Below are 24,028 nucleotides of genomic sequence, written 5' to 3'. Positions count from 1 at the left end.
TGGATGGCACAAGCGTGCTCTCTGCCGCGTGTCGCTCTCCGACGCACCCCCATCCGGGACCTCACCGCCGACATCAGCAGCGATGGCTCCCACGGACCTCGCCATGTCGTAGGCACGCGACCCTCTGACCAACAGAGATGTGGTTCAGCATGAGCCGGGAATAGGATGGCCGCCTGGAATCTCCCCACCGAGAGCAGGCGCACTGGTCCTTGAAGCCATGCACTGAGAGGTGTCCTGCGTCATCAAGGGATGAAATGAAGCTGGAAAGCGGAGGAGATGAGCAGACAGAGACACACGACGGCACGCACTCACGCAAGCCAGCACACGGACTAGATCAAAAGCAGAACGATGGCGCCGAGGAAAGACAGCGATGATTTCGCAAAGTCCGTTGTCGGCATGCGAAATAAAAAAGACGGTGCCAAATCACATACGATAAATCAGAAGTGTAGACGGACTGCAATCTTATACACGTAAACCTACATATATATACAGAGGTGTACTTTTATACCTGCAGACGTGTCCGCGTCTCTGCCCGTGTCTAGCAGCTGACGGGAAGGGGTCCCACAGAGAGAGAGAAGGGCATACAGCACAGGATAAAGAGAAAGAGAGGGTGCCCAGAGATAGACAGCAGGCCCCTCAAGGTGTGCGGAGCTGAGGATGTAAAAGAAACGACAAAACAGCGGAACATGAACGATGCAAGTAACAGAGGAGCAGCGCACAGAGAGCAAGCATGCGCAAGCGTGCGCTGAAGCTCACAGATGCGGTGGGAGAGAGAGACAGGGGAAGGGTGTGGATGGGGCGGGAAGAAGCCATTGTCGGCAGCGTGGACGCGGCGTTGTGCGAGTGCGTGTGTTTCTGTGACGGTGTGTGGTTCATAGGAGATAGGTGGGCACGGGTGCGTTGTTGCCTGCTCGGCCCCGTATTAAAAACAACACAAAAACAGACATGGATGTCGGGACGGTAGCCATGAAACGCGGGCGAGACGGAGGGGGGGGCTAATCGGAAGGAAGAAGGGGAAGTGGATGGCGTGGGGCTCCAAAGCAGCAGTTCGTGTGATTCTGTTCAAGGAGACCAACATGATGGGCAAAAAGATGGAAGAGTTGGATGGAAAGCTGAACGGCGCAGAGGGACAAGAACGCGTATGCGGCCCAATAAACACGCTGCACGTTGTCGTCGTTGTGTCCGTGTGCGCGTCTACTTTGGGCCTCCCCCTCGATGCGTTGCCAGCACTTCCAATGCCGTCAGCAGAGGTCGAGCCACATATCTCAGACCTGTGCCACAGGCCTCGCTTATGCGTGTCGCCATCACCGTCGCATGCCAGACGCACGCAAAAGAGCAGGGAAGCGCGTGAGGCGGCGCAGGATCCGTCACCGCTTCAGCTTGCTCAACCGCACCCATGCACGCGCAGCCGCTGTTGGCTTTCCGTTTCCTCGCCCTCTTTCGCGTCTCTTTTTCATTTTCACTTATGAATCCATAAAGACAAACAGAGAAGCACACACAAGACACGCGTGCACGCACCGTCATCACGCACGAAAGGGGCGCTGGAGGTGACCCGGCGACGGTAGTGTACACGCATACCTGTGCAGCAGACTGCAGGCATTGGCGCGGCAGCGTAAACCAGAAACAGATGCGAGGAGCCGTCTCTCCGGTAAAGCCTAATCCTCCTACGCTCGTTCAGCATCCGATCTTGTCCACCTGTGCGTGCTCGTCTCTCTCTCTCCATGCCCACATGTCCACACCGGCGGAAACCGTGTGCATGCGGTGTGCGGTTCTGCTCGGCACTGCAGAGTCTGTTGTGTGCTGCTGTTTGGTCCATCCTCCGCATCCGCTCTCTGCTGCCTATCGTGTGCGCCGTTGCACACACGCGTGCACCACGAGGCCGGCATGCCCCGCACGCAAGTGCAGGCGCACGCGTGTGTGCAACTTTCCAAGTCGGAAGAGCACGGAGGGAGGGTCCGTGCGTCGACACCCGCGCTAGACACACGAGCACACACGCATATAGATGATGGCAGACGCGATGTGGAGAACGGCAGCACGGCATCAGCACCATTCTCACAGTCAGAACAGCAATGCATCATGGAGGAAAGGGTCCTGGCAAGCAAGCGCGTTGCACGTTCTTTGAAGACGGCTACAACCATAAAGCGTACACACAAGCGCGCAAAACGAAAAAAGAGAGAGGCGACCACAACGATGTCGTCATCACCGTCGTCCCTGTCATGGCTCCCCGACGTGGCTGTGCCCCGTAGCACATGAGACCCAACGTACAATGTGGAGGGGAAGAGGTGAAGCACCAGCGTAAAGTCCGCTGTGTCTTATAAGAGCTGCCGATGGCACCTGCGACACCCTTCATTAGTACGCCCGGCGATCGTGCTCGCCCACCGGCCCCTTTGTTTTCTGCACCGTCTCTTCATCTCAAATACGGAGACGTGGCGAGGGACGGTTGTGCATGTGTGTGTGTGGGGGCGTGTCTCCCTTAGCGCCCTACGCTTTATTCCTTCACCGTCACTATCAGCCTGACCATCATGTTCGCTACGGCGTCCATGCGCTGCGCCGTCAGCCTCTTGAGCTCCTCTAACTCCCTGTCCGTCTCACGAGCGAGTTCCGCGTTTTCGGCATCAGCGCCGCCGTTCTGCTGCGCGCGGTACCTGTCGTACTCTCGGTCCTTGTCAGCGCGAAATGAGGCAACCTCGCGCTCGGCGTCGGCCTTAGCCTGCTTTACCTTCTGCTGCTTGCGCGCCTTGGCGTCGGAGATGAGCTTGTTGCGCTTCTCCTCCGCAGCGAGAAGCTTCTGCACGTTGTCCTGCTTTGGCGGCATGATAATGATGACGGCGACCTCGGAACAGGAGGATGGGGGATTCCGGTTTGGAGGGAGACACGAAAAGAAGGCGAGGTGGGCACGTCCGACAACGCGCCCACGAATCCAGTCCACAGCAGTGTTTTTCTTTTTTATATGCTTTTCCTGTGGCAGCGGGAGGGGGGGGGGGAATGCGGCTGCAACAACGACAGAGGCGGCAGCCAAAGAGAGGAAACCAAAAACGGGCGCTTGATGCGACTCGCCCAGGGAACTCGCGAGAAGGCGAAAGGGGGTGCTGGCGCTGGTGATGCTGTTGGTGGACACTGCCCGGCAATGATAAGATAACGTGGCGTCGATTTCTTCTCTTCGCTGTCGTGCGTGTGCGTGTGTAGGCAAACAATAGAAAAGGCTGATGACGCGCGCATGTGAGTTGGGTGATGCGCGCATGTAAGAGCCGGGAAAACGAAAAAGCAAACCCCAGTGAGCACAGAGAGACCAAAAGAGGGGAAGGGGGAGGCGTGATATGAGAGAGGAGAACGTGCCCAGCGCCGACGTACTGGCCTCACCTCTCCCTTCCGTTCTCTTCCTCGTAATGAGCCCGTCGGAGTGAGGCAGCCGTGAGCGCGCACACACACACACGTGGTATGTATGCGAACGGCACGCTCAGCGTGCAGGGCAGCAGAGGTCGTCGGTGGACGCGTAGTCTCATGATTTCCGGTTCCGCGTACATCCAATGGGATTCTTTGTCCTGGGGCAATAAAGACCTGGCAAAACCGCTATCGCATCATCGTACACACGCACAGCCACACACATGTGTGTGTGGGGGACAGGGGGGGGGGCGCCTCAGCCGCTGCAACTAGCCGAACAAGATGCGGAAAACAACAAACGAAATGGCGAAGACCATGACACCGGAAAGAAAGAAGAAGCCCATCACTTGGTGGAAGCCAAACGCAACAACCTCCTCCGACGGCAGCGCCTTGTACCCCTCTTTCTCCAGGCGGTAGCGGAAGTAGGGCATGTGATAGACACCCCAGGGGACAACGACACGCGTGCTCTCCGGGTATGTGTCGATCCGCTCCATCGCGCGACGGGCGCGCGGATCCACCGGCGGGTCGTAGCCTTCCAGCACCATCTGATACGCCATGCGTGACTCTAGCGCGTCGCGAACGATGATGCCATCGAATTTTTCGCCGTCTGCTACGACAGGGCGAATGCTGAAAAAGGGAAGCAGGCGGCGCAGCCATTGCTGTCGTGCGGCGCTCGCCGAACCGGCCTGGAAGGGCAACCGGCCGTCCTCGCAGAGGATCTTGTCAAAGTTGCGCTGCAGCGCGTCGCCATTCAAAACGCGCTGGAAGTACGCAGGGGCGGCAATGTTCGGGATCGGGTAGAGTGTCACCTCCTTCTTCGTGTCCGGGTGCTTGTACCGCAAGATGGTGCAGATGAGTCGTGGCGGGTCGCTGCGCATGTCCATGATGCCCTTGGTCATGAGCATCGCGCTCTTCGACTTCATGGAGTCCATGCTGATGTAGGACAGGAAAGGAAAAGAAGCTGATGCGTCTCTGGATGTGTGCGCGCGTGCGTGCATGCTGATGGCCGTTGATATCAACAGCCTCTCGCGCCTTCTGTGGGCACGGAGATGAGCGCTACGGAGCGAGCGAGAGAGCGTGGATGCTCCGGAGAACGTCAAAGCAGGCGATGTTCAGCCAGCAACGGGGTCAATCGGAGAGCGTGTGTGTGATGACGTTGAGTTGTGCGCCTGTGCGTGTTCAAAGGTGTGTGGTGGTGGTGGGGGGCGGATGTACGTGTGCCGCGTGAGGCAGCATGCAGGGCAGAGCACCGGAGGATAGGTGTTTCTCTGTGTCCGCGGCCGATTGCGTTTCTGAGCGAGCCGAAGGGGAGTGTTAGCCCCCCGCCCCCCTTTTGACTCTTCAGAAGCTCCGTATTCGACTGGGACCGAGCTCTGAGCAGTCAACGCTTGTGTCAGCCACGGCTGCACTAGCACACGGCTTCGCCTGACTTGCTTCCACTTGCACAACCAATACAGACAGAGAAAAAGAACAAAACTGCGTTGATCACATTATTGGGCACAAGTAAAAAAACAGGCATTGTGGCCGCCCCTCTGTCCCGCGCTGAGCATCAGATGCGTGATGGGCGTCTGGGTCTTTGCGTGATTGGTTGCTTGTAGTCGTGCGCTGTTACACGTCCACACCTGCACACCAAGCATGAGATCGTCCTCCACGGCCGTGAAAGGTGTTCTACATCACAGGCGCACTCCCCCCTCCGTTGACGTATTTTACCGTCCTCGCCCGTTCACGCAGAGAAGCGGGTCGGCTATTGGCATACGTGCACACACACACACACACACCGAGACAGAACGGCAAACCAAGCCCCCTACGCGCCGTGAAGCCACAGCAGCAGCATACGTGGCGACGACTGCCTTGTTACAGCATCGACAGCCCCGCTCCATGTGAGGCAGCAGCTCTTTTTATCATCACCGTTCGCCTAGTCACCGGGTGCGGGTGCAAGTCACAAAGACCGGGTCGCCGAGGTTGTAGGGCAGCTCATACAGGGCTGTGTTGTAGTCCACACAGTCGCCCCTGCGCACGGGCAGCAACGCCGAATGGCCATAGACGACTTGGCGACAGTTAACCATGCAGAGCGGCAAGACCGATGCCCGACCTTCAGGGCTCACTGTGCCGGTCAGCAGCTCCACCTGGTAACGCGGGAGAGGAGTCGAATACGGCGCCTCTTCCTCACCGTCTTCGCTGTCGTTGTCATCCTCCTCGGCTCCCTGTTGCCGTCGACCCGGCGTGGCCGACGCGGGCGAGGTGATGTGGCCATTCGCCTGCCGCGCCGCACGCTTCCTGTCGGACTTGTACGCAGCATCCACCTTCGATCGAACCGCCCGGAGAGCCGTCGAGGCGACCTCCCACACGGTGGTGTCCGCCCAGGCGAGCTGCACCGCGATAGGCCGCTCCGCGGCAGAAGCGCCGGCAGTCGACGCCAGCGACGGCCCTGCACCCGCCGCAGCCACCGCTTGGCCGCCGGGTGGCGGTGACGGTGCTCCCGGTTGCACTCCTTGGGAGATGCCCACAGAAGGGGCTCCCAAGACAACGCTGCAGTACTCGCTGCGAGCAGCGATGTCTTGGCCCGTCATGTGGTACAGTCGCACCGCACAGGGGCACTCCGCGGTGCGACGGATGCCCCGGTTAAGCGGGGCCCGATGCGGGCGTAAGACGCCGCTAGCATGGCCGAAACGCGCCTCACGGTACGGTGCGGCAGAGCTGCGGTACGACGGCGTCAGCGGTGTCGACAATACTCCCGACATTGCCACAGGCACGTTGGGGGTATCTGTGTATGCGTGGCCGATGAGCTTGTGTGTGCGGAGATCCGCGACTGCGTGAAGCACAAGAGAAGGGAGATGGAGAAGGAGCCGATAAACGTTTTATTGAGGAAGAGCCTGCAAAGGGTGTGCAGCCGTCGATAGAGACCTACATACGGCGCAGCCTTTGTGATGTCCCTGGCACGTGGAAGCACCTTCCAACGACTGGCGAGCACCAGCGTCTTCTGATGCCTCCTCGGTAGTGCGGTGAAAGACAGGTGCGGGCTATGGTTGCCCGTCTGGCACACATCGCGCAGCTACCATCGCTTGCCGCAGCACAGCGGCGCACACGTTGCAGGAGGTCAACGAAAAAGAGAAGCCGCAGAAGTGCCTGCGTGGCCCCTTATGCTGCTGGCCTCGCCATCCTTGATGACGCAGGACACCTCTCAGTGCATGGCTTCAAGGACCAGTGCGCCTGCTCTCGGTGGGGAGATTCCAGGCGGCCATCCTATTCCCGGCTCATGCTGAACCACATCTCTGTTGGTCAGAGGGTCGCGTGCCTACGACATGGCGAGGTCCGTGGGAGCCATCGCTGCTGATGTCGGCGGTGAGGTCCCGGATGGGGGTGCGTCGGAGAGCGACACGCGGCAGAGAGCACGCTTGTGCCATCCATGTGATAGGCAGAGTGTCCGCGTGACTCCAGCGTGTCCCCCTCCCGGCCCTCACACGGCTTGCTGGTGTGGAGGGGAGCCTGCGTGTCACCCCGAGGGGGATGTACCAGGGGTGGAGACCGGCATGATGGAAGGAGCGGCTGCAACGCGGTGTTTTGGTGGGTAGAGTTTGATGAGGAGCTCATGCTCTCAGTTGGCTGGGCCGGCGCACTGCTGCAACGCTTGTGTCGACGGCTGCTTCGCACCACGCGGTGTGGGGTCTGCGGCAGGGCCGCAGAGCAGAGTGGAAGGGAAGCTGAACTCATGGTGTTCTACGACAGAGAAATGGGCGCATGAAGTAATTTGAAAAGCTGATGTCCTCGATGCTAAGCTTAGCGAAACAATGTTGGCAGCCCTATATTCACTGACCGAGGCACGTGTACAGACAAAGGGTGGGGGTGGGGGGGGGTCAGGAGAGGGCATCGAGGCGGGAGTGGGCGGCGTCGGGGTGACGGCAGTTGCTATAACGTTGGCAGTGGGAGGAAACAAGCATGCGAGTATGCTTGCGCGTACCATTTCAGATCTCCCTCCCTTCCACCCCACTCCCGCAACAACGCGTCTCCTTCCATGGACACACGTACAGGCGCATCGACTGAGGAGAAAACGCAGCGAGGGCGGGATTGCGGAGTTAGCGACTCATCCACATCAGCCTGCTCCATGCATCGCGTCGACGCACTCGCATGCTCTCCACCCACCCACCCCTTCACCGCTCCATCCCACAAGCGCATCTTTCTCCCTACGGCAAGAGGAGCGTGACGGCAAAGTCCATTTCGAGCGGTGGTGACAACCACCGCACCGCGCAGTACGGATCCCCGTCAGGGTCATCGCGCACGCGCTGCGCGAGCTCTTCGCAGTAGTCGGGGGTAACCTTGGCTTTTGCAAGGACCGCAAAATGTTCCTGCATGGGGTGTGTCTCGGTGCAGCTCGGATCGTCTGCTGATGAGGCGGCAGAGACGCCCGTGGCACCTTCCCCAATTGTCACCGCCTCTCCGCTGTCATTGTTCAGTAAAGACGCAGCATACAGAGCCGGCTGCGTCGCGCCCGCATGCAGAGGCACCACCGCCGCCTCGCTGTCCAAAAGCGTTGCAGTGCGCGCGGCCGAGTCCGCGGCGGCGGTTTCGGTGGGCCCCAGGATCAAAAGCAGCGCCACCTTCGAGTTTGACACCACCGCCTGCACGGTCATGCGACGTGTGCGCCCCACCTGACCAGCGTACCGCACCAATGCCGTCGGACTCGGATGCAGGCAGAAGTTGTGAAGGAGTATCTCAATATGCGGCTGTAGCCGTTGCGTCTTGGGAATGATAAGTGGGGTGTGGACAAGACTCAGCTGCTGTAGCACGACGCCGCTCGCAGGGCCTCGCAGAACCGCGCTCACCACGCGGGACGGATACGCCTCCAGCAGCTGTTCGTACGCATAGGCGGTGTGTATAGCGGCCATCACGTTTAGCTCGGCCAGTGGCGGCAGGACGCACGTGCCCCTGTCTCGGAGTGCCCTCCACACGGCCGCCACCATCTTTTCGCAGCTCCACGTCACGTCGAGCTCGACCAACGGTACGTTGGCCGGCACCTGATACCGTTTCGCACTAGCCTGTACAATGCCGTGCAGCCGCGACGATGGTGGCGGCGACTGACGCTCAGTGAGGAATGGCAAGTTGGGCGAACATCCATAGTGGCCCACGCTGGCCATGGAGAAGGACGCGCTGACTGACGGCGCCGCTGTGGTGTCGGCGCTTCCACTGAGGGAGGTGACGCCGCTCTGCAGCAGCGGCAAGACCGCCGGGCCCAGCTCCGGCGAGCGCGAGGATATGGACGACGGCAAGGGGCGCAGCGGCGTCACATCCTCGGTGCAGAAGGTGCGATGGCGCACGCCGCGTTTCACCACCCTCTCGTAGCACGCCTCCACCATCGCCTCCACACCTTCACTGTGTGTCCAGGCAACGACAAGAACTGGTTTAAGGCCCGCGGCGGCGTAGTCGGAACGCGACTTGTCGTCCAGGTGCATCTTGTCAAGCAACAGATGGCTGTAGCTGCCCTGCGTCACGGCGCGCCGTATCGCGGCCAGGTACGCGGACCGGTTTCCAACCTCGTCCTGGTTGAGCCAGCGCGGTGCCGCGCCTGCCTCCTCCAAGAGAGCGTACAAGATGCGAGCCATAGTGGACTTGCCGCAGCCTTGTGGACCGACCAGCATGATGGGGTCGAGACTCTCCGCGTCTTGCGACGGCGCCTCGTCCTGCTGCTTGTGCTGCAGAAGATCGCGATCGGCATTCTGCACTTCTGTATCTTCGTCGTCAGACCTCGCGCTGCAACCCGTGCCGTCGGCAGTGTCGGCGCGGGCTCCACGGTTGCTGCACACCGCCTCCGGCGCAAACGCGGTCGTCCCTTGGCGACTAGAGCCGCGATGCCGTAGCCGCAGCTGCGCATCCAGCATCTTCTGGAACCGCTCTTGGTATGACAGCCAGTGGCCCCGTATGGCCTTGAGCGTGACGAGGTCAGTCGACGGGGTGATGTACTTTTCCCGGTGCAGCCACAGCGCGAAGTCGAGCAGGAAGGGGAGTCGATGCAGCTCCCACTGCTTGATGCACAGCCGGGTTTCGCGGGAGAGGTTGCTCACCTTCTTTTTCACCTTGCACCGCAGCGGCTCGCCACAGAGACGATGGGTGACGACGTACTCCTGCACGACTCGCTCGAGGGAGTGCGGGTACGCGCGGCACTTCCACACCTGCACCACCACGGCCGCTTTGGCGCCCGCTGCCTCGTCTCTGTTAGACCCGTACATGACAGCGCCCGCTGTATCGCAGCGCGAGAGCACCGACTGACGCAGCGCCTCGTACTCGGGTGAGCCAACCTGGACCTCAGCCGACTTCGTCACCGTCGGCAGCCGGAAGCGCCCAAAGAAGGCAAACGCTTCCTCGACGCCCATGCACCACCCGCGCTCGTCGAGCGAGGCGTCCCACGTGATGGCGTAGAACCACAGGGGAATGGCAACCGGCGCCGCCGCAACCGTGGAGCGGGTGGCGCCGCTGCCGTCTGCCACGGGTGTCGATGCCATCATGAAGGCAGTGGAGCTGGTGCGATAAGTGCGGATAGACGTGCAGGACACGGACGTGGAGGCGGCCGACATGGACTCGTCACCCGCGACGTCACGGGTAACGAAGAAGCTCTGCAAACGCTCCCAGCCAGACATGATGGCATCAAAGCATAGGCTGCGGTTGTCGGCCGCCACACACGCGTGCAACTCGACTAGCGCTTCCGCGTGGGCGGGGGCAACAGCGGCGTCACTAGCGGATGCCGTATCGAGTGCGTTTGCTGCGTCCTCTGCAGTGATGCGCAGCGACTCCAAAACGCGTCGCCAGAGACGCGCCATGCGAACAGCCAGGTCCAGGTACGCGGCATCCGACGATGCCCCAGCGCCGGCCAGCGCAGCGGCGCCGCCTGCGACGGTGTAGCTATGCGCGCTGCCTCGCTCAACGTAGTCCTGGGGGATTTGTGTCGGCGAGTTCATGCGGGACGACGAAGACGGCTTCCCTGCGGAAGGCACCTTCGCCGACACGGCGGCGTCGTCAGAGACAGATGACGATGACGATGCGGAAGTCGAGCTGCTGCTGGAGGCCACGTATCGCATCAGGTCCGCCTCCGGCACGTTGAGCCGTGCCACAATGTGCTGGTAGCGACACCCAATGATCCAGTAGCGCTCCCCCATCCACGAAAAGGCAGCGATGCGGCCGGGCTCGCCGTCCACCTTCTCGAGAGCAGTCGCTCTCTTTGACACCTCCTTGTGGATCGAAAAGACACTCGTCGCCTCGCGCCAGTGGCCCATCTTGCGAAGTCCGACGGCAGTCGCCACCCGCGTCCACTCACTGTGAAAGGAATGCTGCTGTGGCGAAGAATACTCCCATCCATTCGGCTGGACGCTCGAACCGAGTGCGCTCGTCGTCGGCAATGGTGCGAATGGAGGCGATCGAGGTGGAGAGCTCGCAGCGATGCTAGTGGGCGAGCCGGGCCTTCGGGGGCACTTCACCGACGCCGTCGTCGCGTTGCCTGCGCCGCTGCCTTCGTATTTCACCTGTGCCGACTCGGCCAGCTCGGCCACCGAGATGGTCGGCGCTGCTGCAGGCGTACGGGCAAACACGCGAGCCTGTCCTATGGGGATATGCTCCCACATCTTCTTGTTCTTCTCGTAGACGCCGTCGCAATTGCCGCTGACGAAGCGGTCAACAATGAGGAAGTGCGCCCCGTTAGGCAGCGCCACCGCTGTCGGCTTCAGCTTCACGCGCGTGTCTCCGTGAAAACTAATGTGGTATGCCGCATTCACGCAGCGGCGCTGCTCCTCGTCCAGTACGGACACCAGCGATTTGCCGGTGCTGTGCTCGTTGGAGCTGCCGGCCGCCGTGATGCTCAATGTAGCCTGCGCCGCCGTCTGAGATGGGCACGACGACGACGCAGCAGCAGCCGTCGCCATCACGCCTGCGGCGGGGTTGTCCTTGGCGCGGTGGCTCGGGTTCGCTTCGATGCGTACAGGCAACAAGAGCGCCGGGGGAGGTTTCAAGTTACCGTAGGTGTCTGCGGCGGTGAGGTCGGAAAACGACCCATCTGCTGGCGACGAGCCAACGCTCCCATGTGACGCTGCCACCACCGCACCTATATGGAAAGGCGTTTGAGGAGACGACGACATTGCGCGGAGAACTGCGCGTTACGCACCCCTCCACCCTCTCAGGAGCTTGGCGATACGTTTGATCGGCGCGCACTCTCACCAACACCCAACCAGGCGACAAGGGATTTCCTGGACTAGAGAGAGAAAGCTTACAGGATATGTGACACTGATGCGGATGCAGACCCCACTCACGCCGCGTATGGTCTGCAAACGCAACTGCACACAAATCAACGACGTGTGGGCGCGCAGGGTGGAATCGGCGTGTGTGCGGGATGTTCGAAGCAGTCGGCCCGATCAAAAGGGGCACAGAAATAGGGACGGAGAGGATAGCAGAGCAATGAGAGGCCTGGCAGGTGTGATGAAGGCACGGCACCCATACACGGCGTTATGGGTAGGCGGTGAACAGCGGCAGCTGGTGGAAGAGGTAGAGAAACAGGAGCGAGAGCTCCTTTCCTTGTCTTTACAGCCCCTCGATTGCACTGCGAGTCACTCGCAGTGCCCACCCCTCCTGTGCGCAGTGCCCCTTGGCGCGGGTGAGCGAGTGTGTGTGGAGTAACGACGCGTTGTTGGTGCGGGGAGGAAGGCAGTGGCTGGCCTGACCCGCACGTACGCACACAACGCACGACCGCTAATGCAGCGCGAACGATAAAACAACAAGCCGCGGCAAGACGTGATGAAAGTGACCTCTGACGCTCTTCCCCCTTTTCACCAAACCTTCCACACCCCACTCGAGATGGGCAAGGTGGTGGCGGTGGTGGTGGCGCACTTCAAATCCTCAGCTGAGCCGCAGAACACATGTTTTCATCGTTTTGCTTAGTTCTCAGTGCGTTGCCTCAGCGACGTGTCCGCTTGTGCAACACGTCTGTGCCCGAAAGAGCAGCGCAGAGCAGAGTGCTGCCGCTGCCGTGCTCTCGCGTTGCGCGTCGTCTTGCTGTCTTTTCGCCCTGCGCTTCCTCTACGATTCTGCGATTCCTTCGCGCTTCTGTCTTTGGAGGCGGTGCGCAGCTCTACCGCCTTCCGACGCACCTGTGGCTCTCTCGCGCTCTTGCCCCTTCCCCATCGATATCTGCTCGCTTCGCCGCCTCCAATGCGCGCATATGTGTGTGCTCGCGTAGAAGCGCATGCACCGACCAGCGCACTGGTGGGGCTGCCGCCGCGGAACGAGGCACAGGGGGGAGAACAACACCCACGGAAGCTGACAGACTTCAGAAGCATCACCAGCACCGTCACCCACGCATATCCGCGCACGCGCAGAGATACAACTCTAAAGAAGTCTCCGTTCATCATTCGCCTGCAGCGGCGACCCAGGCAGTGTGCGCTGCCGCATGCCTTGCAAAAAGAAGGCGTGCAGCTTCCCTGCACGTTTACAAGCCTTACACAGACTTCACTGCCACGCCCTCCGCCTCAGCATCCGCGGGACACGGCTCAGAGAAGAATGTTACGGATACTGCAGAACTCCACCACGTCATCGTCCGTCACCGTTGCGCGCCGCTTCCGCCAATCGTGCAGCACCTCACGGATGATGCAATCCGCCGCCAGGTCTTTCACCTCTCCGCTATTCAGGGCACCGCTGCGGTAGCGCTGCGTCACGTCGGCGAAGAGTGTGTCATCAGGGCAGAAGAACCGCAGGTACTGGTACGCCACATCCACCTCCAGGTTGGCGCCCGCCTCTTGCATCTGCTCTAGGGTGGCGCAGCCGCCCGAGAAGGCGCGGCGCAGCTTCTTGCGCACCTGTTTATCTGTGTCATGTAGGGTAATGACGCCCTTCTCCTCTGCGCTGCTGCTCATCTTGTGCTCCAGGCCTTTGAGAGCCGGCAGGAACTTCGTGTGAAGCAGGGCCGGTGGTAGCTGCTTCAGCCGCAGCGCGGCGGCGCGCGTGAGAACGAAGAAGGGATCCTGATCAATGGCGCAGGGAATCAGGCACCGCATCGGCCTGTCGCCGTTCTGCAGAACACGACGGAAAGCGGTGCTGAAGCACGGAGCAGCCTGGGTGGCAGGAAAGGCGAGTTTGCCGACATTATCGCTGTCCGTGATGCCGAGCGTGTGCTTCACAGCGTTGCCTGTCATGCAACGCTGCAGCCGGAGCACCGTCGGGTACATATCGCCCATGTAGTGCGTGTTTCGGAATATGAAGGTGTGGCGCGGGTTGAAGTCGAAGGCGATGATATCCTTGATGTTGCTGCGAATAAGCTCGTCCGCCTTGGCGCCCTCGAAGGGGACGTCGCGAAAGAGAAACTTTTCGTCATCTGTGATTTGTATAACGAGCGGAAGGTTGAAGACGTCTTGGAGGTACTTGGTGAGCATGAAGGGCAGCACATGGCCCAAGTGCATGGTGCCAGTGCTAGGGCCACGGCCAGTGTAGAGGAAGACAGAGCACTCTCCCGTTTTGATGGAAGCCTCGATATCCACAAGCGCCTTGTGCAAATCGCGGTGCGAGAAGGCAATGTCGCGGTTGAAGAAGTGGTGAAGCGCCAGTGCTGGTGGCTGCTGCCGCTGCTGCATGTCAGGGGACGCGGCGGCCTGCGGTGTCGCATCTCCAGATGGCACCACAGTCAAATCCGGGGTCGCGACGCCCTCGGCGTTAGCGGATGGGGTGGTGGTCATGGCCCGCTTGCGGCGCTTGGCCATGACATCGTGCATGTGCTGACGCGCACCGTCGTCCATACGCTCCGCTTTAAATGTGGTCAGCACACGATCGTAGTTGATACCCTGTGGACCCTTGGCGGTCACCACCCATGGGGTGATCACATCCTCCGCACCGGCATCACCGTCTCTGGGGTGTTGGACAGGCTCGCTAGGATCACTAGCGCGGCCAGAGTACGCGATCGCGTTGCGCAGTGCTGCGGACGCATACGAACCGGCGCGCAAACTCCGTGGCCAGCAGATGAAGCGATGCATGGAACACAGTGCAGAGAGGCGCTGCGCTGCGAATTTGGAGGGAGTGTCTGGGACGAGGGAAGAAGGCGTTCGATGGATGCGAGAAGCTGGCTGCGCTGTGACCCGGACAAGTCCACAAAGACACGGTCCCACCTCTTTACAGAGGGGGTGGAGGCGCAGAGAAAAGAGGGGAGGGTGGGAAAGAGAAGGAGGATGCGGAGGCGAGGAGAGGGCCCATACAGATGCATCAGCTACCTCGCCCTAGACGTCGGGGCTGCAAGGGCACATACGCACACATCTGGCTGGCCGCTCGAGGTTTGAGGGCGCGGGCAGTGGTGCGTGCGTGTGTGTGTGTGCGCGCCCAACCTCTGCAACAAGGGCGGAAGAGGCGTAAGATGGATGGATTAGCAGACGCAACTCTGAAGGGACTGGTGTCTGTGTGTCTTCATGTGGAGAACTCGCCCCGATAAGTGAAGGCTGCAATCGTGTGGAAGGAGGGGCGTCGACTGACGTGCGTGTCCTTTGCGGTGTACCTTCGCGCAGGATGTCACCATCAGCGCGACTGCACCACTGCGTCTCCATCTCACCTCGACATGCTCGTTGCGGACGTTGGCTGCCATTCAGTTTCTCGACGTGCGCAGAGGAGGCGAGGATACAATAGAAGCAGCAGCAGTGAGGCGCTGCCACGCTGTCTGGATCGCGCCTTGATGGTAAGCACGCGCGCAGGCGCATGTGCGCTCTCCTCCAGCTTCCTGCATCTAGAGCCCGCTACACCCTTGCGGGGATATAGGCCACCATCGCGGTGTTCCCAACTGCGAACACGCTAAGCACGAGTGCTCGACGGTCCACCAAGTACATGCTCATCTTCATCGGATCCAGCTCCTTCACAGCCGAAAAGAAGCGTGCGAACTTCCGCGTCTCGACCATGACAGTAGCGATGCGAACGTCATTCACGGCATCGCCGTCATCATCGTCACCTTCATCATCGTCCTCCCTCTCCGGATGCTCCACCAGTTCGACCGCCTCGTACTTGAGAGAGAAGCGCGCCATGAAGTGCTCGGCGTAGATGAGAAGGCTCGCCAGCGGTAGCGTGTCCTTGACGCGCGGCCGCTTCACCCCCCGACGCACCTCCGCACCACCATCGGCGTCCTCGGCCTCGCCGTCCTCTGCGCCGCGCCGCGGCGTCGGCGGCATCAGCACGCGCGCCGAGAAGGTGACGCTATCGGCTGCCGTGTTCTTCAGTTTGTCAATGAAGGTGGTGAGTTCTAGCATGTCTGGCACCAGAATCTGCAGGTGCTGCTTCTCTAGCGGCGGCGGGGACAGACTCTGGATTTCACGGTCCCCGAGGATGCGCAACGGCACGTCAAAACTGACGTCTGGCTGACCAGAGAGCCCCTGCATGGCTACCCGCCACAATGGATACCGTCCGTTGCGCGCCAGCCGCATCTGCACACGTGAGGTGGTCCCCTGGTGGGATCGCTCGCGCGCCTCTGCTTGCTTTACAATGTGGATGAGCTGTGCGAGGTCGAGTACTTCGCACGTGATGGAGTGCTCATCATAGCCGGAGTCGCAGACCATATCGGAGAAGAGAAACGACGACTGGCATCGCATCCACACCTGCACCCCATCTGCGGCGTTCGTGTTCGAGAAGAAGCGGATGCGCTCCGACTGCAGGCGCACGATGCAGTCACGTTGAATACTGCGGCACACCTGCAAAACACCAAGCAGGCCCTTAGCGTCCTTGAGGGTCGCCTTGAAGCGCATACGTGGGCACGTAAAAAGGATCGTGGAAGAACACGGAGCGAGAGAACGGTGGAGGCGCGCCGCCGCGGCCCCGAGTACGGTGTGGTGTGGAAGACGGAGCCAGCACCAATAGCGAAACGAAGAGGAAAAAATAGAAGGCAATGACGACTGAGCTCCACGGCGGTTGTGAGGCGGAGAGGAGCGGGAGGACAGAAGGGTGGAGTGTGAGGTGGTGGTAATGGTAGTAGCAGTGCTAGTGGTAGGGGTAGTGAGGGGTGGGGGCGGGGCCGCTCTCACGAATGCCACGCATAAGAGCACACAGAAAAGCGCCGCGTCAACGCCGTAATGCCTACCATGCAATCGTGGGTGGGTGGGTGTGGGGGGGGGGAGGAGGGTAGACGCCGCTGTTGCTGTCGATGCCGATCCGCGCATGCCTCTCGCCGTGTGGGAAAGGAGAGGGGAAATCCTTCTATTGTGACGTCTCTGCGTGATTGAAGGTGTGCTTGCATGCACCAGTGGTATGCTGCTGTTGGGCATCATGGGGGAGGGGAGAAGAAAAGGATACGAGAGAAGTGGGCAGAGGCCCCGGAGGGACGGGAAGACTACTTACGAAGACGAGCGCGACTGGATTATGTGACCGCTGCAACGACGGCGGCAACAACGCGAGGCGAACCTCAGCGATGAAGGCACTTCTGTGGCGGAAAGAGGGAGCGCGAGGCACTGCGTCTTATCGTCTTGCTTGCGTTTCCTTAACCCGTATGCTAGTCGCGCCCTCACAGCAGATGGCGCAGAGCAGGCATCAAGCGCGACAGCACAACACGAGAGAGAGGAGACGAGAGGGCACCGCATGAAGGTACCGAGACGCACCGGGGGCTAAAATCCGTGTCGTTGCGCGTCTCGGTCCGTAATAGTTTACATCGAACGCACAACAGGCTGCGCGCTTCTCACGTAAAGCTATATACACATAGGTGCGCGCACGAGGCCTCCCTCATGCGCCAACACCCATCCTCAGCGGGGAGTGTTCAGAGGGCATGGCGGTCCAGCTGCTCTGGGCCGAGAGCAGGCCGTTCAGCAAACTGCGCAGAACACCCTCAACCGTCTGTGTCTTGCACTCCTTGTTTAGAGATCTATCAGGCTCGGAGTCTTCGTTGGATTCGCTGCGCTTGCACAGTGTCTGGTAGTTGGCGACGAGCTCCACTGAAATGTTGGGGGTGTACCCGACCTCACAGACGGACCCGCACTCGGAGCAGATGAGCTCTCCGCGACGGTTGTACATGTTGGAGAGACAGGGGAGGCAGAAGGTGTGCCCGCACGGCCAGAGCGTCCGCGGCTTGTCGAAGACGAAGAAGCACTCGTGGCACGTCGACTCCATCTCCAGCGAGGCATGAAAAGTCATGATGTTGGCCACTGCCACCGTGGCGAGTCGCACAGCGTTCACCAGCGCCTTCTCATGCATGAACAAGTCCTCTAGTTGTTCCTCAGTCGAGCGCACAGCGGCGTCGACGTAGCATAGGTCGGCGTCACTCACTTGACAGCCCACGTCCGCTGTCGCAGTTCGCTCCTTCCCGAAGCGGTCGAGAAAGCCGTACGCAGCGCGCTCAATAGTGGTCCATGCCTCGCCATCCTTCTGCTGCTGCTCAGACATCTCTTCCAGAATGCGGTTCAGGCGAAGCTGATTCGACTTGGCGTAGCGGCTTACCTCGCTGGTGAGCATAATGGCGTACTGCTCCGCCGTCATGCCGGTGCGCGCATGCCCAACGGAGAGGTAGTGTGCATCCGCGCCCATGTTGTCCAGAAGCTGGCGTTGAGCCTCGATTTCCGCCAGCAGCGCGTCACGCTGAGCCACAAGGTCGCCGCACTCCTCCTCCGCTTCAATACGAAACTTCTCGTTCAGCTCCGCCTCGTTGACGCCAAAGCCGGTGAGCGACTCGTGCTCGTCATCTGCTGAGCCCTCGTCGTGCCCGCCGTCATCATCGAGTCCATCGGAGCCGCCGATGACATCGTCAAGCCCCGGAAACTGGAAATTCAGGTTGAGGAATTTTGGCAACAGGAAGGCGCTGCGGCTGCTGTCGTCCTCGTCCCACATATCCTCCACGCCGTCAAGGATGTTCTTGGCGGCTCGGCGCAGGCGGACATGGCTCTCCTCCTCAGGGAAGTGTGTGAGGAACTCGTCGAGGTTACCGCTGTCGCCGTTGTCCTTGAGGGGGCCCATCAAGTCGTCTTCTGAGGTGACGGTGGCAGAGATGGAGGCCTCCGAGAGAGATGCCACGATGCGCTGCTGCGTCTCCTCTGCTGTGAGCCCTTCGTCCGTGCCCTGCCCTGTCGCCGAGGAAATTCCTTCACCAGCTCTTCTTGCGGTGTGGCGGCCGCCGCCGCCAAGGCCACCTGCTGCACCGCTGCCACCCCTTGCGCCAGGGGCAACCGACGATGTGTCCTTTGCGCCGCCCTGTGGCCCTCCTGCAGCGGCCGATAGTCGTTTGTCAACGACGACCATCTCTTCATCTGCGTAGAGGCAGGCAGTGTGGCTCAGCTGCCGGTGCTGCTCGCCAGAGCTTGGCAGCGACAGAGATCCGTATGCGCCGCGGCCGCCGATGGTGCCAGAACCACTGCGCTTAACCTCGATAAGCCCTGAAGGCCCGTCACCGCCCCCGGGCCTACTCCCTGTGCTTAAGTTTTCGAAGCCGACGTGGAAGTGACGCTTGCGTCGGTGCGCCTCGGCCTCATCGGCGGTCATGGTGTGGCCCAGGGAGGAAAAAGAGAGTGCGGCGAGGAGCGTGGCGTTCAGGTGGTCACCATCACCACTGTGTCGCAGACTGCCTCCGTCGGCGCTTGCCGCGTAGCGATGGCCAGAAGCTGCAAAGGTGAGAAGAGGGTCGTTGCGGTTGTGCGACGTGGCACCAGCAGAGAGCATTGGCGTGTCCACCACCGGGAGCATGTTGTGATCACACACGAATTCGACCGGCGACAGGTCCTGCACGAAGATAACGCCGCGCTTCGAGTTTAGGGAGGCGGCCCCACTGCGGGAGCCTTTGTCTCCTGGAACCCGTCGCTGCTGTCCAGTCCTGCTGGCATCGGATGAACCGTCTTTCAGGCTGAGCAAGAAGGAGTCGTCGCCGTCCGTCATGGCGTCTCCACCGGCGGACGAGTTCGGGCTCTCATAACTGCCCTTGCCCCTCCGCACACGGTATCTACCACTCGTGCCCTGCTGGCCCTCACGGCGCTCCCGCAGCCGCCGCGCCGCTTCTGCCCGTTGCTCCGCTGTCATCCTCTTTCCATACGTGTGCTCCAGCATCCTTTTGAGAGCGTGCCCGAGAGGAGCGTCGTCCATGTCGGAGGCGTTGGAAAACACCGTCCCGTCATCGCGCTGACCACTGAATTCGTCATCGTCCTGCACGCCGTACGAAGAGTCGCCCTCCGTCCACTGAAATAGGATTCGGTCATCTACAAAGAGGGACCGCATTGTGAGCCGCGGCGGGGGACCAGAGGCAGCGCCGGAGTGGCGTTGCGCTTTCCACATAAACCCAGACACACCCGACCGCACGCGACGGTTTCCCTCGCTGTCTCGGCCAACCGTGTAGTGCCCGCTGCGAGTCGTAAAGTAGCGCCTTGACAAGCCGGCGAAGAGGCCACGGTTGTGGTTCGGCACACCCTTGAGGCGATGCACGCGCACCAGCTCCACCGCCGAGTAAGGGTTCACGTCAATTACAGACATCTCCGCCGGGGAATGCACCGCAGATGCAGCGGCGGCCGCGCCCGGACGCGTGGTAGCCCCACCGGCAGCGCCTCCATCTGTTGACATCTCCGTGGTAAAGAGTGGCGAGGCTTCCTCAGAGAGTGACTCCACCTTAGCAGGGGTAGGTGCAGCGCAAGCCCCGTCAGCGGCTTCAGAAGAGGCACTATTCGGCCAGGCACTGGTCATGTGGGTGTCGAAAGGAGACACAGGTAACGGCGCGGGTGAGGTTGGGGGGCTGCGTGTCGCGTTTCGTTGTGCATGCGCGACGCGGGCCTGCTGCAAGCGTTCTTGGAGTCGCGCCAGCAGCAAGCTGCGTGCCTGCGCCGTTAGCACCTGTTGCGCACGACGTTGCACCTCCTGCGGGCTTAGGCGATATGCAGCCTCTGTCACTGGCTCCTCTGGGGGAGATGACAGCGTGGATGGGGAGGCTCCAGCGGCGGCAGCAGCAGCAACAGCACCTGGTGTTCTGCCATGCACCGCGGGAGTACGAGCACAGTCGAAACTGCAGCCCGACCCCCGCGCATGCGCAGGCTGCCGCTGAGAGGTGCGACGGCCACATGGCATTGCCGACATACCTGCGTTTGCTCGGGGGTGCACTGTGATGCCATGCGGCTTGTACGGGGGCGCGACGGGGTACACATCGAGGGTGCGCACGAAGCGCGACACGGACTGATCCGCCGGTGAGGGTGGCTCGAGGCCGTCAGAGGTGGGCATGTGCTGCTCTCTGTCTTTGTGTGTTTGTTCGCGAGGCAGCGATGAAAGCCTCAGCTCCACAGGTCTACGGACCTGAGCACGATGCCTGAGGGGGGAGGGTTGGGAGACGTTGCCCGAGAGCGCTGGTCCCGCCCTGTGTCGACTTGGATAGCCCACGCGGAGGTGAGAGGGTGCGTGTTATTCAGGTTCAAAGAGAGAGAAAGTAGGCGGAGGCAAGTGAAGGTCGAAGCCGTAAACGGCACGGCACATCACAGCGAAGAGGGGCGAAGTCTGATGCTGTTACGACAGCGATACATATGCGGTGACACACATACACACACGCAGAGAGAGAGGAACGCCCGTACCACCCGGTGCGGTGTGGGCGCAAGACAGACAGGGGTGATAGAAACCAGAAAAGCCAGCAAGAGACGAAGAGCGTACTTGCCCCATCTTAATACCCGCAGAAGTGAATCGTCCTTGACCGCTGTCGGCCGTGGCCGCACCAGACGCCAATAACGGAGAAGGAAGAAATAGGGGTGCCGAGGAAGTCGCGCGCAGCCTCAGCCTCACCGGACCGCCTCACGCATACACGTGGCTGCGCTCACTCCGTTCGGCACCTTTTTTCCTTAGTTTGTTTCCGTCTCTCTCTCTGTCATTGTCTTTCCCCGGCGCTTTAGCTGTAACCTGTGCGCCCCCTCTCTCCTTTCTCCTAGACTGCGTTCGCGCGGCGCGATGCGGAAGAGGCTGCGGGGTGGGGGGTGGGGCGGGCGCGAGGGATCCTGATTGTGCGCGCCGTTGTCCCCACACAAAAAAAAAACGCGCACGCACGAGAGAGGTTGAGGGTGCTTCCGTCGACACGAGAGTCGCTGGGGTTGTGGCTGTAATGCGCCGCGCTCAGGCCCGGGTAAGGCTGTAGCCGCCATCCACTTTGACACAGGTGCCGGTGACGTACTTGGCCTTGGAGGAGCACAGAAAGATAACAACGTCGCTCACCTCTGCGGCGGAGGAATCACGCTGGTACAGAGGCACCTTGCTGCGGTAGTCCTCCCGCACAGCAGGGGGCATGTCATCGGCGAGCACCGACAAACCCGGGCCGACGCCGTTCACTCGAATCTGCAGCGGCGCAAGCTCCAGCGCGGCAGACCGTGTCAGCCCCTCCAACGCCCCTTTGGCCATGGTATATATGGTGTACCCGAGAAGAGGCTGGCTTGTCATGGCGTCCACCATGTTGACGATGGAGTAGTTGGTGCCGCGCTGCTCGGCTGGGGTGTCCGCGACGCGGTGTGCGAACGCCTTAATCAAGAAGTAGGGCGCCATCGCGTTGGAGCCGAAGAGGTCAGCAGCGGCCGCCTCCATCGCCTCCCTATCTCCGACACAGGGCACGTGGCCATCCTCGTCTTTCCTCAGCAGCGGCGTGGGGTAGAAGGAAGAGGCGTTGTTCACGAGCACGTCGCAGCGTCCCCAGTGGGTGTAGCACGCAGCCACCAAGTCAGCACAGCGCTTGAAGAGGGTAACAGGTGCAGCGCCATCAGCGCCGCCGGCCGGGGCTTTGGCAACGTTGCTCAGGTCCGCCTGCACCGTGATGGCGCTGTTCGGTCGCCTTGCGTTCAGCGTCGCGGCCAGTGTGTTCGCTTCTGCAGCAGAGCGATGATAGTGCAAACAGACAGCGTACCCCTCCGCGTGGAGTCCCTCAGCGATGCCGCTACCAAGACGCTTCGCGGCGCCTGTTACCAACGCCACTGGCACGGTCGGAGCAGCCATCACGGCACGGCGAATTCAGCTCCTCGGCGATTAAGCAGTGCACAGATGGAAAACAGAAACCCCTTAAGCAGCAAGAGGGAATCCTCACGAGCGGAGCGTCTCGATGCAGTTAAAAAAGTCGACCAGCTACTTAGTGCGGCGCTACGGAAATGAAGGCGATGGGAGAGGTGGGGGCGAGATGTGAAACAACGGCGGAGCTTCGCGTCAGCGAGTTGTGCGTGGCTTCGGCGACGATGATGGAATGATCAAAGCCGACAAGGAAGCCGCAGACAGCGGGTTCGACCTCACAGACAACACAACGGTGTGGTGAAGGTGCGCGTGGCTCACCGGGTGACTGCAGCGAAAACAGGCAATGAGAGAGACAGGGTGCGGGGCGGCGGCCGTGAGAGAAGCACGAGTGGGCGGAAAGGGTATTTCGTCGGTGAAGGACACCGCTTCCGCGGCACGCGTAAGAGAGAGCAAAAAGCGCTCGTCTGCAACAAGCATCGCAGTTTTGCGGCACTGCACTACCGGCATACAACACGATCGCGTACACTGCCTCGAGGATCCCCAGCACAGCAGTGGCACCGCCACAATACCAACACATGGAGGAGCGCTGAGCGGCTCGACTTGCCGGCACTCTTTCCCCAATCAAAAGGAGGAGGAAGACCACCGGTGGCATACACACACACAGAGGTGACGTGAAAAGCGACGGGACACAACCCGCGGCGACGTGAACATTAACGACATGAATGCAACGTAAGGGCTGGGGCGGGGGGTGAGGGTGCACAGCCGACATGCGAAAGAGTAGACCCTTCACAAAATCCCTCCAGCTTCGCAGCAGCACTTCCTCTCTGTCCTTCAACTACACGCACATCAAACGCGAGGATGCACACAGCCCACATCCACGACTGCGACTTGCCAAGGGAAGATCGAGAGGGATGGGCTCTCCACGGATGCCGCAAGAAGGCTACGGCATGGACAGCGCCGGGGATGCTCTCCGGTTTTCGAAAGCCTTGCCAACTCTCTCGCTAAGGAAGACAATCAAAACCTGCAGCACTTTCACTGAGCGGACGAGAGACGCCGCAGCTGGAGGTCTCCTTCCACCCGAACGCACGCACGTAGCACATTGACCCTCCCTTGCACAGCTATCTACGCCACTCTAAATGCGATGCTCAGCAGCGGCTCTGCTCATCGCGCTGGGGCATCACTCCTCCACAGGAACCAATCCTGAGTCTCGCCGGCACTCCACATACACGAGAGAATACGAAGAAAGGGACCTCTCTACGCCACATGATATATCATCCATCGCGACAGCCCTCATCTACATGGCAAAGCATAATGACCCGCTTGTGTGCCCCCGCCCTATCCTATTTTACTGCTTCCATTCTGCCATAGGTCCAGCAATCCACTCTGTCACATCCGGAGGCCACAGACCCCGCATCGCCTGGAGCGAGGCAGCCGTAGGCACGCCGGCACAGTAGTGCGCCAGCTCAGTCAGCTGAGCACGGTCATTGTTTCACACTCTACCCACCACCCCGCACCTCCGCAGGCCGCCTCGCAGGCACTCCCTCCATCATGCCGGTCGCCACCCTGTGCATCTTCAGCGTTGGCGTAGTCTCCTCACCATCAGCAGGCAGTGTGCGGGCCGGGAGTGGAATACGCTCGAGTCACGCGGACACTTCGCCCATCACACGGATGGCCCAAGCGTGTGGTCGCTGTCGCAGGTCGCTCCGAAGCACCACCAACATCAGCAGCGATGAAT

The 24,028-nt window shown here is 60.9% G+C and overlaps 8 protein-coding genes across 8 annotated transcripts; all 8 read right to left on the bottom strand.

Moving 5' to 3' along the window:
* Positions 1 to 2,488: 2,488 nt before the first annotated feature.
* Positions 2,489 to 2,815, bottom strand: LDBPK_230380 ((H+)-ATPase G subunit, putative; the record flags this gene model as incomplete). Its single annotated transcript, XM_003860891.1, has 1 exon — positions 2,489 to 2,815. One exon carries the CDS (start codon positions 2,813 to 2,815, stop codon positions 2,489 to 2,491), a length of 327 nt encoding a protein of 108 aa, XP_003860939.1.
* Positions 2,816 to 3,650: 835 nt separating this feature from the next.
* Positions 3,651 to 4,313, bottom strand: LDBPK_230370 (hypothetical protein, conserved; the record flags this gene model as incomplete). Its single annotated transcript, XM_003860890.1, has 1 exon — positions 3,651 to 4,313. One exon carries the CDS (start codon positions 4,311 to 4,313, stop codon positions 3,651 to 3,653), a length of 663 nt encoding a protein of 220 aa, XP_003860938.1.
* A 987-nt stretch (positions 4,314 to 5,300) lies between these two features.
* Positions 5,301 to 6,122, bottom strand: LDBPK_230360 (hypothetical protein, conserved; the record flags this gene model as incomplete). Its single annotated transcript, XM_003860889.1, has 1 exon — positions 5,301 to 6,122. One exon carries the CDS (start codon positions 6,120 to 6,122, stop codon positions 5,301 to 5,303), a length of 822 nt encoding a protein of 273 aa, XP_003860937.1.
* Positions 6,123 to 7,562: 1,440 nt separating this feature from the next.
* LDBPK_230350 (hypothetical protein, conserved) lies at positions 7,563 to 11,285 on the bottom strand (the record flags this gene model as incomplete). Its single annotated transcript, XM_003860888.1, has 1 exon — positions 7,563 to 11,285. The coding sequence occupies one exon, from the start codon at positions 11,283 to 11,285 to the stop codon at positions 7,563 to 7,565; it is 3,723 nt and encodes a 1,240-aa protein (XP_003860936.1).
* A 1,617-nt stretch (positions 11,286 to 12,902) lies between these two features.
* On the bottom strand, positions 12,903 to 14,141 carry LDBPK_230340 (tryptophanyl-tRNA synthetase, putative; the record flags this gene model as incomplete). The annotated part of the gene is made up of 1 exon (XM_003860887.1): positions 12,903 to 14,141. The coding sequence occupies one exon, from the start codon at positions 14,139 to 14,141 to the stop codon at positions 12,903 to 12,905; it is 1,239 nt and encodes a 412-aa protein (XP_003860935.1).
* A 981-nt stretch (positions 14,142 to 15,122) lies between these two features.
* LDBPK_230330 (hypothetical protein, conserved) lies at positions 15,123 to 16,118 on the bottom strand (the record flags this gene model as incomplete). The annotated part of the gene is made up of 1 exon (XM_003860886.1): positions 15,123 to 16,118. One exon carries the CDS (start codon positions 16,116 to 16,118, stop codon positions 15,123 to 15,125), a length of 996 nt encoding a protein of 331 aa, XP_003860934.1.
* A 967-nt stretch (positions 16,119 to 17,085) lies between these two features.
* Positions 17,086 to 20,394, bottom strand: LDBPK_230320 (hypothetical protein, conserved; the record flags this gene model as incomplete). Its single annotated transcript, XM_003860885.1, has 1 exon — positions 17,086 to 20,394. The coding sequence occupies one exon, from the start codon at positions 20,392 to 20,394 to the stop codon at positions 17,086 to 17,088; it is 3,309 nt and encodes a 1,102-aa protein (XP_003860933.1).
* Positions 20,395 to 21,417: 1,023 nt separating this feature from the next.
* LDBPK_230310 (pteridine reductase 1) lies at positions 21,418 to 22,284 on the bottom strand (the record flags this gene model as incomplete). Its single annotated transcript, XM_003860884.1, has 1 exon — positions 21,418 to 22,284. One exon carries the CDS (start codon positions 22,282 to 22,284, stop codon positions 21,418 to 21,420), a length of 867 nt encoding a protein of 288 aa, XP_003860932.1.
* Positions 22,285 to 24,028: the final 1,744 nt, after the last annotated feature.

This window comes from Leishmania donovani, chromosome 23, assembly GCF_000227135.1.
Source record: "Leishmania donovani BPK282A1 complete genome, chromosome 23".
Classification (NCBI taxonomy): domain Eukaryota; phylum Euglenozoa; class Kinetoplastea; order Trypanosomatida; family Trypanosomatidae; genus Leishmania; species Leishmania donovani.
Note: the sequence above shows the minus strand (reverse complement) of the source record. Positions and strands in the feature narration are given on the sequence as shown.